At 39.5% G+C, this 12847-nt stretch overlaps 2 protein-coding genes and 1 pseudogene across 2 annotated transcripts in view; 1 reads left to right on the top strand and 2 right to left on the bottom strand.

Moving 5' to 3' along the window:
• Positions 1–204: 204 nt before the first annotated feature.
• Positions 205–2532, bottom strand: LOC106311725 (probable elongation factor 1-gamma 1). Its single transcript, XM_013748995.1, has 8 exons — positions 2435–2532; positions 2262–2320; positions 1903–2052; positions 1761–1821; positions 1627–1679; positions 1423–1524; positions 847–1330; positions 205–761 (listed from the first exon to the last, which is right to left on the bottom strand). Exons 2-8 carry the CDS (start codon positions 2268–2270, stop codon positions 382–384), a joined length of 1239 nt encoding a protein of 412 aa, XP_013604449.1. The 5' UTR covers positions 2271–2320; positions 2435–2532; the 3' UTR covers positions 205–381.
• A 6453-nt stretch (positions 2533–8985) lies between these two features.
• LOC106307907 lies at positions 8986–12111 on the top strand (annotated as a pseudogene).
• A 193-nt stretch (positions 12112–12304) lies between these two features.
• The window catches only part of LOC106307906 (glucuronoxylan 4-O-methyltransferase 1), a 1205-nt gene continuing 662 nt past the window's right edge, over positions 12305–12847 (bottom strand). The window contains exon 2 of the mRNA XM_013744998.1: positions 12305–12800. Coding sequence (XP_013600452.1) covers positions 12398–12800 — 403 coding nt within the window. The 3' untranslated portion in view covers positions 12305–12397. The remainder of the gene's footprint in view (positions 12801–12847) is intronic.

Raw genomic sequence — 12847 nt, 5'->3', positions numbered from 1 at the left:
GATGTTCGTTTTTTAGTTCTTGTAATGATTGCTACTAGTTGGCTTCAAATTGAGTGTATAAAATGTGTTTCTCTTATACTCCTATGGAATGCTCAGTGTTTAACTAGGTATTAGTGTTACTACCAACATAAACTTTGTCTCATCATCTAGCAATTGTATATGTTTTCTGCTGATTATGTCCTAAATGATGATAGAATGCTGAGATTGATTTAAACGTGTCATATAACATAACGACCCCATATTAAATTGATGTCACAGGCAAAATAAAAACAAGTAATAATTGGAAAAACAGTATAAGCAACACATAAGATATCAAAACAAAAGTCATTGAGCAAGAGCCCTATGGAGTATCGAGTATCGAATCAAACCAATTCTCTTTTCTCACTTGAAGCACTTGGCGTCCAAGACAGCTTCACCTTCAAATGGCTCTGCGTCTTCAATCATCTGGCTAACACGCTCCTTCTGAACTTCATCGGAGATGTCAACCTTAGTCCACTCGTACAGCTCCATGTCATAAACCTCGTCCATCACAAACTTGGGGATCTCTGGTCCACGGAACAACCACAAACCCTTCACCTTGAACGGACCCTCTGACCCGCAAATCAGCATCTTTCCAAAGGCGTACTTACGTGCCAAGTCCATGCGCTGAAGGAACCCTCCTACCTTGTTGAGGGTCACAAACGAAACCATGTTCTCGTCGTTGTACTTGTAGTCACAGAACCATAGTGAGTATCCCTCAGGGTCATACATGTCCCAGAACCCTGCATTGAGCCGACGATATTTAACATAATTGATAATTGATTCCATAAACTAAACTAGGTAAAAAGAAGATATCACCACACACACCTTTAATAGCAACCTCGCGGAAGTTAGATTTGGTGTTGGAGTAAAGCCTCTTCCACTCATCAAGAACCATTGGGCTCGGTGGCAGCAAGTCAAGAGGGTTCTTTGCTTTAGGCTTTGGCGCTTCTTCTTCTTCGACAACCTTAGGTGCCTCTGCTGCAGGAGCTTCCTTTTTCTTAGGCTGCTCCTTGGGCTTCGCAGGCTGCCCGGCTTTCTTGATAGGAGGGACAGATTCAGTCTGTTTGACATCACCCACCACCTTCTTGAAGTTCGGCTGGTTGATCAAGGTCCAGAAGTATCTCTCAACGTGAGGGAAGGCAGAGGTGAAGCTCTTGGTCATGACGGTGGAGAATCCAAGGTTCAAGTTGCAGACGGTGATGATATCAGCAAGGGTGACAGAGTGTCCAACGAGGTAAGTGTTGGAGGCGAGGTGTGTGTTCAGAGCCTCAAGTCCTCTTTTCAAAGCAGAGATCGCAGCTTCCTCACCCTAAAACAATGTATGAGAAACAATCAGGCGTCTTGGTGGAAGAGTGTACATAGATTGTGATCAAAGAGCCAACAAAAGTAAGAAAAGCTTACGGGAACACTGTAAGGCATAAAGCCCATTCTTGGGACGAACCAGTTGAAGATGTTTCCATAAATCTCCAATGAGGAGAAATCGATCCATTGCTCAATATGTGCCTGCAAAGTAATAAATAACATGTAGATAAGCATCTAGAATACAAACGAATAGACTAAGTGCAATCCGATTAGAGAAGCTCAGGGAAAAAAACAAGAACGTACATATTCGATCAGAGAGGATCCGTTCAAGGAGTTGTCACCGTTCAATCTGCTTACTGCAATAGAATATCAAAACATAAGACAAAAAAGAAAGTAAACCAGACATGGAAAGACAAATGAAAGAAGAAAGATTTTACCGTAACGGGCAATGGCGTTGCTCTCAAAGATAGGACCCTCAGGAGTCTCAAGAACAGGAATCTAGCAAAAGACAAAACAGCTACTGCTTATTAGCTTAACCAAGAAGATCAGCAAGTTAGATATTTAAAAAAAAAAAAAAACCTTTCCGAGAGGGTTCATCTTGAGGAACTCAGGGGTTTTGTTGGTGACACCCATCTCAAAGCCAGAAGGCATATCGATCTTCACACCAGCGAACTCTGCGGCAATGAATGCCTTGTCAGAGTTTTTGTTTCCCTTGTACGAGTGCATCACCTGTGTAACACATAAAAGATCAGGATAAAATGATTTTCTATGCCTTATACATATATCAATCGAGCTACAGAGATTTTATCAAGTGTATAAAACTCAACACTAGTAATCAATCAGTAGCTAGCTATATGTTCAGATTAAATCGATCGATTACTAGACGAATGATCTAAGCAGCGTTGCATCAACAGAGAGTAATCGAAAGAGAAACTCACCAAAGCCATAGCTCAGACTCGGAGAATATATACCAAGCTTGTGCTTCTGATAATCGGATCTGGTTACAAGGCAAAACAGTGTGAGCTTGCGATTTGATACGATCATAGCGATGAATAAAAAAGCTAAGCTAAGCTGGAGAATACAGAGTTGTTCGATGGATGGACGTGCTTACCAGGTGTGTGTTACGGTGGGAGCTAACGGGAGAGGAGAAGCTAATGAGTGAGGCGGAGAGATAATGAAGAAGATAGATACACGTATTAGGGTTTTTATAATGTGTATGTGGTCTCTCGGAGAATTGTCGCTGGTTCTGTGGTCGGTTCGTTTCGGTTTAATTCTGGTTTTATGTTTAATTTTCTTGGTACGTAAAAACATCATTCAACGTAGTTGGAAACTTCGTTATCAAGGGCCGTCATTGGTCAAAATGATTTAATTAAAGGGTTATTTTAACTAGGGGCATTGCCTCCGCACAAGCGCGAGGTTGTGGACAAAAACTAATTTCAATATTTGCTAGGATTATTGTAGTTGTGAATTTTACGTTTTGAATTATTTTTCAAGTTTTTTTATTGTTATAGGGTTAGAGTTGTGATGATGAATTGTGTATGCATTTTTCTCCACTTATGAAGTACTAAACTATGTTAGTAATGTGATTGATATAGTTCGTGGTGTTGTTTGCTGTGTCACTGAGACTTATTGTTTGTTTGTCTTTTTAATTTGTTTTTGTACTATTAAGAGTACATAAATTATATTAAAGTTGTTGAGATTTCCTTTTGTTTCTGGATATTTTTTCTCCAGTTTAGTTTTATAAGTTTTGTGTATTAAGTAATAATTTTTATTATCCTTACTATGTTTGTTATATGTTTCTTTTTTATTTTTAAACTTGTTGATCTTAACGGACATTTAAAACAAATACATGAAGACTTGTAGAAATAACTATAAACAGTTCTCAGTATTTGGGCCTTAATAGGTTTTAAACGAATTTATGTATTTCTCATAAGAAGACAATAACATTGACCTGTTGACATTGGACATGTAAGCTGTTTTTATAAGACAGGAGGAGTGAGTAGGTGGAGATGTTGTTGCCGCCTTTGTGTCTGTCGGGATTTTATCTTGTATATTCTGGTTTGGTTGTGTTTGTTTCTCTTTTATTTGATGGGTAATATGTAAACAAAAATCATTGTTAGTTATATTTATTAGAGTTCGTAATTTACTCTGCTTTTTTGTTTAGGTAATTTCACTGATCTTGGTTGTCGTCTTCGTCTTCATCTTTGCGAAAGTAAGTTTGTAAATTGTTAAATAGTTGGCCGTGTAGTTTGTATTTGTTTAGCTGACTCGATGTATTTGTCGTTGAGTTTTAGTTGAGGTGATTGATTTGGTATATTTGTTTTGAAGTTTATTTCTAAGATTAGACAAAAAAGAGAGGTGATCATTAATGATTTGTCTTTTTTGAAATTCTAGTTTTTGTTGTATTGATTGTTTGAAATGTTGTGGTTTCTTTTAAGCTGTAAAATAAATGTTTGTGTAAAATTAGTTGGATAAGTAAGGGAGATAAATAGACGACCACATATTTTGGGTAGGAAATATTTTTGATTATGATGTTAGCACAATATAGATAATAATATAAAGATAATTGTGTGTTGATTGTTTCTTACGGATAAATGAAGAGACGGATAACGACTCGGGTTGTTTCTTTGGTAAGGTCAGAGCCCTGGACAGATTGGATTTGCCCAACCACATCTGAGAATTTAAATATCAGTTATGATATCGAAACATAATATAAACTCAGATGCAATATGATAATATACCTGGGAGTTCTAGGTTTGTGTTCGCAATCACTTGAAAATTGTCGAACAATCTAATTATGACTGGAGATTGATCTTAGGAGCATCCGTGATGACTTCATCAATAATAGTTGGTGAGATGAAACGAATGAGGAATGAATGATCAGTTATCTTGTACATGCTTGAGCACCTATCAACCTCAAAACTATCGACTTACACAATGGAACCGACTTTCAAAGATGGCATGTAATGATTAGCACGTCCGGCGGGAATAAACTCATGAATCACAGAATCTGCAAATAATATTATTCAACAAAGAATCACGAAATCAATTAAAAACAATCTATATTATTTTTCTTCCCTAGGCCCGACCCACAGAGAGAAAAAGCCGAAGAAGCAAGGGTTTCCGACCTTCATAAATATATATTAGTTTCGGCCATCAATGTACAAAGTATCCTTTAGTTTAGTGGTATAAATGTTGGTGTTTATATCTCAATAACCCGGGTTCGAACCATGGACTTGACACTTTTTCACACTTTTTAAAAGTGGAACCCATAAAATGCTGACGTGGCACGCTGAGGAGAGAGCAAAAACCCAATCATTATAATATAGATTTTCTACACAAGACAAATTGTCTTGGAACTTTAATTAATTTTTTGCTTAAAGGCTTTCACTTATAAAAAGATGCAAGAGAGAAAAAAAAAGTGGGCAGTAGCAGTTTTAGAATTTTGAACTATCCCAAAATAAGCCCAATTTCAGATACCAAAGTTGCCCATGTTGAAGGCCCAATACTAAAAGAATGTAGGCAGTTGGTAGATGATTTCTTCAGTGACGGACAAGAGAGTTGGGTGAGTAATGAGATGAGGAGACGGAAGAAGCCTCTATCTATGGTTGCCGAAGTTGATAAACCACTGCGTTGATTGTGTCATCATCGAGTTTCGATTTTTAGCTCGAACCAAGACGCAAGTAAAGGGAATCGACAGAGCTGAAGGATTCTATCCGTGAGTTCTTGAGTTCCGTTCCATCCAAATAAAGTACATTAGATAGGGGCTTGCCAAGCTTTATCCAGGTGAAAAATTGATCTTTAGATCGGAGGATTTTGTTTGCCAACGTAGGAGTAGTGACGTTTCTTTAATAGAAATCCAGAAATTACTTTAAAAGTCACCATGGAGAACCTCTTCCCGGAACCAAGCCCACACCCAAATGGAGCCTGCTTGTGAGAAAAGAAGCCAAACTAGCTTGAGTAAACAAGCTCTATTGAGAGTTTTTCGATTTTATTTGCTGAAGTAACGGATGACAAAATCGACACAGTGGTTTATCTACTTCGAGTAGACAATGAGGTAATCTTCGATTTTAGATCACAATCGACTATTGAGAGTTTTTTTTTTTGTGCAGAGAGGGACCCCCATAGATATCTCATAGGGAGCAGACCATGAGATAAACCAGTAAAAACGCATATTGAATCAATTTCCATAGATGAGAGAGAGACCCGAAGAGAAGAAGCTGGATTTTTGGCGGCTGATAGCTAGAAAGAGACTGAAAACGATGGAGCATACTCAACACACACACACACACACACTGAACTGCCTCTGTTATCCGCAAAGCAAAGGTGAGTATGCTTTGCATTTCCACATTTGGGATGATAGTTAAGATTCTCTGAAACAGCTTTGGAGTTTTGAATCCTTTAAAAAAAATACTAGTATTCATGATAGCCCACCCAAATCCTTCAAAAGCATGCGTTTCCTTGGTCCATGACTCAACATACATCTTCAAGATTTGTGTTCTAAGAAATTCAAAACCAATCTTCCCTCATGGTTTCCTAATGTAGTCTTCAAAATTCAACGCCTCTTGCAAGCTTGAAGTTGCGATTATCTTTGCAGTGTAGCGACTCAGAATTATCCCTTCAACTAATATGAGTGAAGCTAAGGATAACTTCTCACACTCTGCCCTTTCTATCTTCTTATCTTGAAGGAGTGTAATTAGATCCTTCAATGTTTTCCCTGATTTCATCCAACTATATTTGGTTTCAACTCGCGGTAGATCCAGAGGCGCGGCATTTTCTTCGGCGAAAGGGAGGCTTGTTGTAAGGAAGAACTCTCTCTCGCTGAATCTCATAAGTTGCGATGCAAATGTGAACCACATCATATTTCCTTTGCGCTCCACCCTCTTCTCCATCAGAAATTGAAACAGCTTCCCGGAAAAATTTATACCTTCTCTCATTCCTAACTTCACTATTGGATTCAGTGGCGAATCTTCTAGCCTTTTAAATTCACTCTTTGTTAGTTCGCTTGCCACAATCTGAACGTAGGGTAAAATTTGAATAATGACATACAACCTTTGATGCATCACCCGATATATCAACTAATTTTGGTAATTTAATTGACCCAGCCGGATGATTCCTAGCACCCATCTGAAACAATAAAATCTTATAAAGCTTAACCAAAATCTCATCCAAAGCAATTCTCATATGTTTTATAATGTTGAAAATCAAAGGGAATCAAAACATTCTCAGCATCACTTATTGAGAATCATAAAAACATCACACGAGATATCAAATTGTGAACCCACATTCAAACAAAACGAATCAAAACCATTCACAATTTGAGTAAAGCTTAACCATACACATAACAAAGCATGAGTCATGTTGAACTTAACCATTGAAGATGATGACCTTAATTTCCAACACAAAATAACTTAGACCGTATACTCACACAGTCATAATATCCTTGATACGACTCCAGCTCAGTCTAAAATGACGGAAATTTCAAACACCCTAAAATTCAAGTTTTCGTCATGAATTCCACTTGCAATTTCAAACACCCTAAAATTCACGTTTATAACCAAGAGAAACACGAGTATTCCAGGAAGAAAAGACAAAAGCAGAGATTGAAGGTTCGATATCAAACGACACTACCTAAAAACGAAAAACAGACCTTCTTCTGCTTTCCACCTCCGGATTTCGCTGTCTTGGATGACGGCGGCGGAACCTTATCCTTCTTCGGCGCCTACACTCAGAAATCAACCAAAATAATTAGCAATTCGAGAAGACAAGTATAGAGAAGAGAAACAGAGAGAGAAAGATACAGACCATGTTGAGTTCGACGGAGACGAAGGAGAGAAACGACGAGTAAAGTGACTATTGAAAACGGATGTTGGAGAACTAGAAGATCAATTGAATAACTTTTTTTTCTCACAAATGAAAGTAATTTCACCTTTTGCTAAGGATTTATTATGTGAATACAACCATCAGTCTTTTTATATACCAGGAGGGAACTCAGAGATATCTCAAATTAAGGTTTTTTTTTTCACTTTGATGATTTTATAAACAAAGGGTAAAGCCCAAAAGTACAAGAAAATATAACAAAACCAGACAAAACCCATATCGTTAAAGGAACACGTGGTATCGAGTCATTATCGTCTTCGATAGACTCTATTTTGGTTTTGGTTTATGAGTTTTGTTGGGCCTCGGTTATGGGCTTTGTCTGGTTTTGTTATCTTTTTTTGTACTTTTAGGCTTTACCCTTTGTTTATAAAATCATCAAAGTGAAAAAAAAAACCTTAATTTGAATATCTCTGAGTTCTCTCATGGTATATGAAAAGACGGATGATTGTATTCACAGAATAAATCCTTAGCCAAAGGTGAAATTACTTTCATTTGTGAGAAAAAAAGTTATTCAATTGATCTTATAGTTCTCCAACATCCGTTTTCAATAGCCACTTTACTCGTCGTTTCTCTCCTTCGTCTCCGTCGAACTCAACATGGTCTGTATCTTTCTCTCTCTGATTCTCTTCTCTATACTTGTCTTCTCGAATTGCTAATTATTTTGGTTGATTTCTGATTGTAGGCGCCAAAGAAGGATAAGGTTCCGCCGCCGTCATCCAAGCCGGCGAAATCCGGAGGTGGAAAGCAGAAGAAGAAGGTCTGTTTTTTCCTTTTTAGGTAGTGTCGTTTGATATCGAACCTTCAATCTCCGCTTCTGTCGTTTCCTCCTGGAAGACTCGTGTTTCTCTTGGTTATAAACTTGGATTTTAGGGTGTTTGAAATTGCAAGTGGAATTCATGACGAAAACTTGAATTTTAGGGTGTTTGAAATTTCCGTTATTTTAGACTGAGCTGGAGTCGTATCAAGGATATTATGACTGTGTGAGTATACGGTCTAAGCTATTTTGTGTTGAAAATTAAGGTCATCATCTTCAATGGCTAAATTCAACATGACTCATATTTGTTATGCGTATGGTTAAGATTTACTCAAATTGTGAATGGTTTTGATTCGTTTTGTTTGAATGTGTCACAATTTGATATCTCGTGTGATGTTTTTATGATTCTCATATGGTTTTAAGTGATGCTGAGAATGTTTTGATTCCCTTTGATTTTCAACATTATAAAACATATGAGAATTGCTTTGGATGAGATTTTGGTTAAGCTTTATAAGATTTTATTGTTTCAGATGGGTGCTAGGAATCATCCGGTAAGTCAATTAAATTACCAAAATTAGTTGATATATCGGGTGATGCATCAAAGGTTGTATGTCATTATTCAAATTTACCCTACGTTCAGATTGTGGCAGGCGAACTAACAAAGAGTGAATTTAAAAGGCTAGAAGATTCGCCACTGAATCCAATAGTGAACTTAGGAATGAGAGAAGGTATAAATTTTTCCGGGAAGCTGTTTCAATTATGATGGAGAAGAGGGTGGAGCTCAAAAGAAATATGATGTGGTTCACATTTGCATCGCAACTTATGAGATTCAGCGCGAGAGAGTTCTTCCTTACAACAAGCCTCCCTTTCGCCGCCGAAGAAAATGCCGCGCTTCTGGATCTACCGCGAGTTGAAACCAAATATAGTTGGATGAAATCAGGGAAAATATTGAAGGATCTAATTGCACTCCTTCAAGATAAGAAGATAGAAAGGACAGAGTGTGAGAAGTTATCCTTCGCTTCACTCATATTAGTTGAGAGGATAATTCTGGGTCGCTACACTGCAAAGATAATCGCAACTTCAAGCTTGCAAGAGGTGTTAAATTTTGAAGACTACATTAGAAAACCATGGGAGAAGATTGGTTTTGAATTTCTTAGAACACAAATCGTGAAGATGTCTGCTGAGTCATAGACCAAGGGAACGCATGCTTTTGAAGAATTTGGGTGGACTATCATGAATACTAGTATTTCTTAAAGGATTCAAAACTCCAAAACTGTTTCAGAGAATCTTAACTATCATCCCAAATGTGGAAAAACAAAGCTTACTCACCTTTGCTTTGCGGATAACCGAGGCAGTTCAGTGTGTGTGTTGAGTATGCTCCATCGTCTTCTTGAGATTGAGGTAGAGGCACGAAAGTGGTGGGAAGACGAAGGCGTGTTCTTATCCGAGTCTCGTAAGTATCCTCCAAAACCAGGAGAGAAGTTCTTCGCAACTTTCCCTTTCCCTTATATGAATGGTTATCTACGCATTGGACACGCCTTCTCACTCTCCAAGGCTGATTTTGCTTCTGCTTACCATAGATTGAGAGGCGCCAACGTGCTCCTTCCGTTTGGCTTCCACTGTACCGGTATGACGAACAAAGCTTCTGCTGATAAGCTCTCTCGCGAGATCCAGCAGTTTGGAAACCCTCATGTGTTCACCGAGACCAAATGAGCTCTAGAAGTTGAGGAGGAGAGTGATGATGCATTGGCTTTACCTGATCGGTTCAGGGGGAAGATGTCGAAGGCGGCTGCGAATTCTGGTGGAGAGGTTTATCAGTGGGAGATTATGCGGCAGTTTTGGTCTTAGTGATGGTGAGATAGCGAAGTTCCAAGATCCGTATGAGTGGTTGCGCTACTTCCCCCAGTGGCTGTTGAAGATCTCAGAGCTTATGGATTGGGTTGTGACTGGAGACGATCGTTCGTGACCACTGATGTTAATCCGTTTTTTGATGCTTTTGTGAGGTGGCAGATGAGGAAGTTGAAATCTATGGGGAAGATTGTTAAGGACCTTAGGTACACGATCTTCTCCCCTTTTGATGGTCAGCCTTGTGCTGATCGTGACCGTGCTAGTGGAGAAGGTGTTCAGCCTCAGGAGTATACTCTCATTAAGATGGAAGTAGCAGTGAAGCCGTTGCCGTTGAAGCTAGGTCCTTCGGAAGGAAAGAGAGTGTTTCTGGCAGCAGCTACTCTGAGGCCTGAGACCATGTACGGACAAACAAACGCGTGGGTGTTGCCTGATGGGAGATATGGAGCTTACGAGATCAGTGAAACTGATGTCTTTATTGTTACTGAGAGAGCTGCGCTCAACCTTGCCTACCAGAACTTCTCCAAGACCCCTCAGAAGAAGCCTTCATGTTTGGTTGAGTTGACGGGGTGTGATCTGATTGGACTCCCTTTGAGGTCTCCTATGGCCGCGAAGAAGATTATCTATGCTTTGCCTATGTTAACCGTTCTGGCAAACAAAGGTACTGGCATTGTCACCAGCGTGCCTAGTGATGCCCCTGATGATTACATGGCTCTCCAGGACTTGATCTCAAAGCCTGACGTTCGAGCCAAGTATGGTGTGAAGGATGAGTGGGTGCCCTCTGATATTGTACCGGTTATCAACATCCCGGGGTTTGGGGATAAAAGGTCTGCTTGGATTTGAAAATTAAAGGTCAAAAAGACAAGGAGTATCTTGCAGAGGCTAAGAGGTTGACGTACCTGAAAGGATTCACCGAAGGAACCATGCTTATTGGAGAGTTTGCTGGTAGAAAAGTTCAAGAAATCAAGCCCATTATCAAGACAAAGCTCGTAGAGTCTGGCGAGGCGATTCTATATAGAGAACCCGAGAAGCCCGTGATGTCAAGATCGGGTGATGAATGTGTTGTAGCTCTTACAGATCAGTGGTACATAACGTACCACGAATCAGAATGACGTTTTTCATCTACAACCACGCTGCACTAATGGCGGAACGTAACTGGCCTCGTGGTATCAGATGTAACGGTCACATTATGCTGAATTCTGAGAAAATGTCAAAGTCAACTGGCAATTTCAGGACACTGCGACAGGCTATTGAAGAATTCTCTGCCACTGCTACGAGGTTTTCTTTTGCTGATGCTGGTGATGGCCTTGGCGATGCAAATTTTGTTTTTGAAACCGCAAATGCTGCGATTTTGCGCCTGACTAAAGAGCTCACGTGGATGGAAGAGGTTCTGGCTGCTGAGTCCTCTTTGAGAACGGGCCCTCCATCTACATACGCTGATAAAGTGTTTGAAAACGACATGAACATTGCTATCAAATTGACTGAAAAGGCCTACAAAGATTGTTTGTTTAGGGAGGCGCTTAAGAATGGGTTTTACGACTTACAAGCTGCTCGAGATGAGTATAGGCTCTCTTGCGGCATGAACCATGACTTGATACTGACCTTTATGGATGTGCAGACACACCTCATTGAACCGATATGTCCTCACTTTGCGGAATATGTTTGGAGGAAACTTCTGAAGAAGGAAGGCTGTGTGGTAAAAGCAGGCTGGCCAACAACATCAAATGAGCCAGATTTGGTTCTCAAGGGTGCTAACAAATACCTGCAAGATTCTATCGTTTCAATGAGAAAGATTCTACAAAAACAGCTCTTAACAGCAGGGGCAAACTCGAATCTGAAAGGCCTTGTATATGTGAATGAGCAATTTGATGGGTAGAAAGCTCACTGCCTCCAGATTCTGCAAAGCAATTTCCACGAACAAACCAGTTGTTTTCTTGCCCCTGATGCAGAGATACTTGCTGAACTAAAGGAGATATTGCAGAATGAAGCAAGCAAAAAACCTTCGTGCAGTTTCAGAAGCTTTGCATGCCTTTTCTCAAATTCAAGAAAGATGCAGCAATAGCTCTTGGCGGCCAGGCTCTGAATTTGCAGCTACCTTTTGGAGAGATGGAAGTTCTTCAGAGTAACATTGACTTGATCAAACGGCAACTTGGTCTTGAAGAGGTTGAAATCTTTTCTGCAAGTGTCCCTGATGATGTTACTAAAGCTGGTCCACGAGCTTCAGTCCTGACACAGAATCCTCCATCTCCGGGCAGTCCAACCGCTATCTTTGTTAACCGGTAAAAGCTAAGTTATATATGACAAATCTTCATTATATGTCTTTCCTAATTGAACAAGCATGGGAGTTTGCAGGTTTTTTTGTTTATTTTTACCAGTCAGATTTTATACTATTAACGTTTAGACTTTGTTGTGTTTTGGCATTTTTTCTCTTTCTTGTATATATTAAGATCGTTCTGTTCTTTCTTATCAATAACACAGTCTCCTGATCAGCTCTCTCTAATTTCTTATACTGTTTGAGCTTTGTCTAGTTTCTTGAAACAGTAAGCAAGAAAAAAGAGTTCAGATTCTGAGTAGTGTTAGGTAACATTTTTTCAACTATGGACAAAAGGGTCTATTTGATTCTGATCCATCTCTATAGCTAGGGATAACGAAATGCCTTAGTCTTCCTTCTTGTTTCTTTATGTACCCTTCACACAAGAAAGCCTTTGAGAACTTGTCTTCCACTTCTCTATTCACATCATGCACAAACACATCGGTTTCTCCTGCCCGTTCTCTATTCCTTGCCATCATCCCCGCCGTGTAAATAGCTGTCATCCTCCCAGGAGCCTCGTCGTAGTAGCCAGTAGGCGCATCGACCATGATTAGATCCCAACTTGTCTCATAGATCTCTGCAGGCAGACCTTTGAGTGCTAGCTGACACATTGAGTACCTTGGATCTCCAATGGCTGTGCATTCAGGTCCTTTCCCAACTTCTATGAGATTATCTGCTTGGTTGACTAGTAATTATTGCTTTTTTTGACCAAATCAATTCAAAGCCAATGAATT

This window comes from Brassica oleracea, chromosome C8 (genome assembly GCF_000695525.1).
Source record: "Brassica oleracea var. oleracea cultivar TO1000 chromosome C8, BOL, whole genome shotgun sequence".
NCBI classification, from domain to species: Eukaryota; Viridiplantae; Streptophyta; class Magnoliopsida; order Brassicales; family Brassicaceae; genus Brassica; species Brassica oleracea.
Note: the sequence above shows the minus strand (reverse complement) of the source record. Positions and strands in the feature narration are given on the sequence as shown.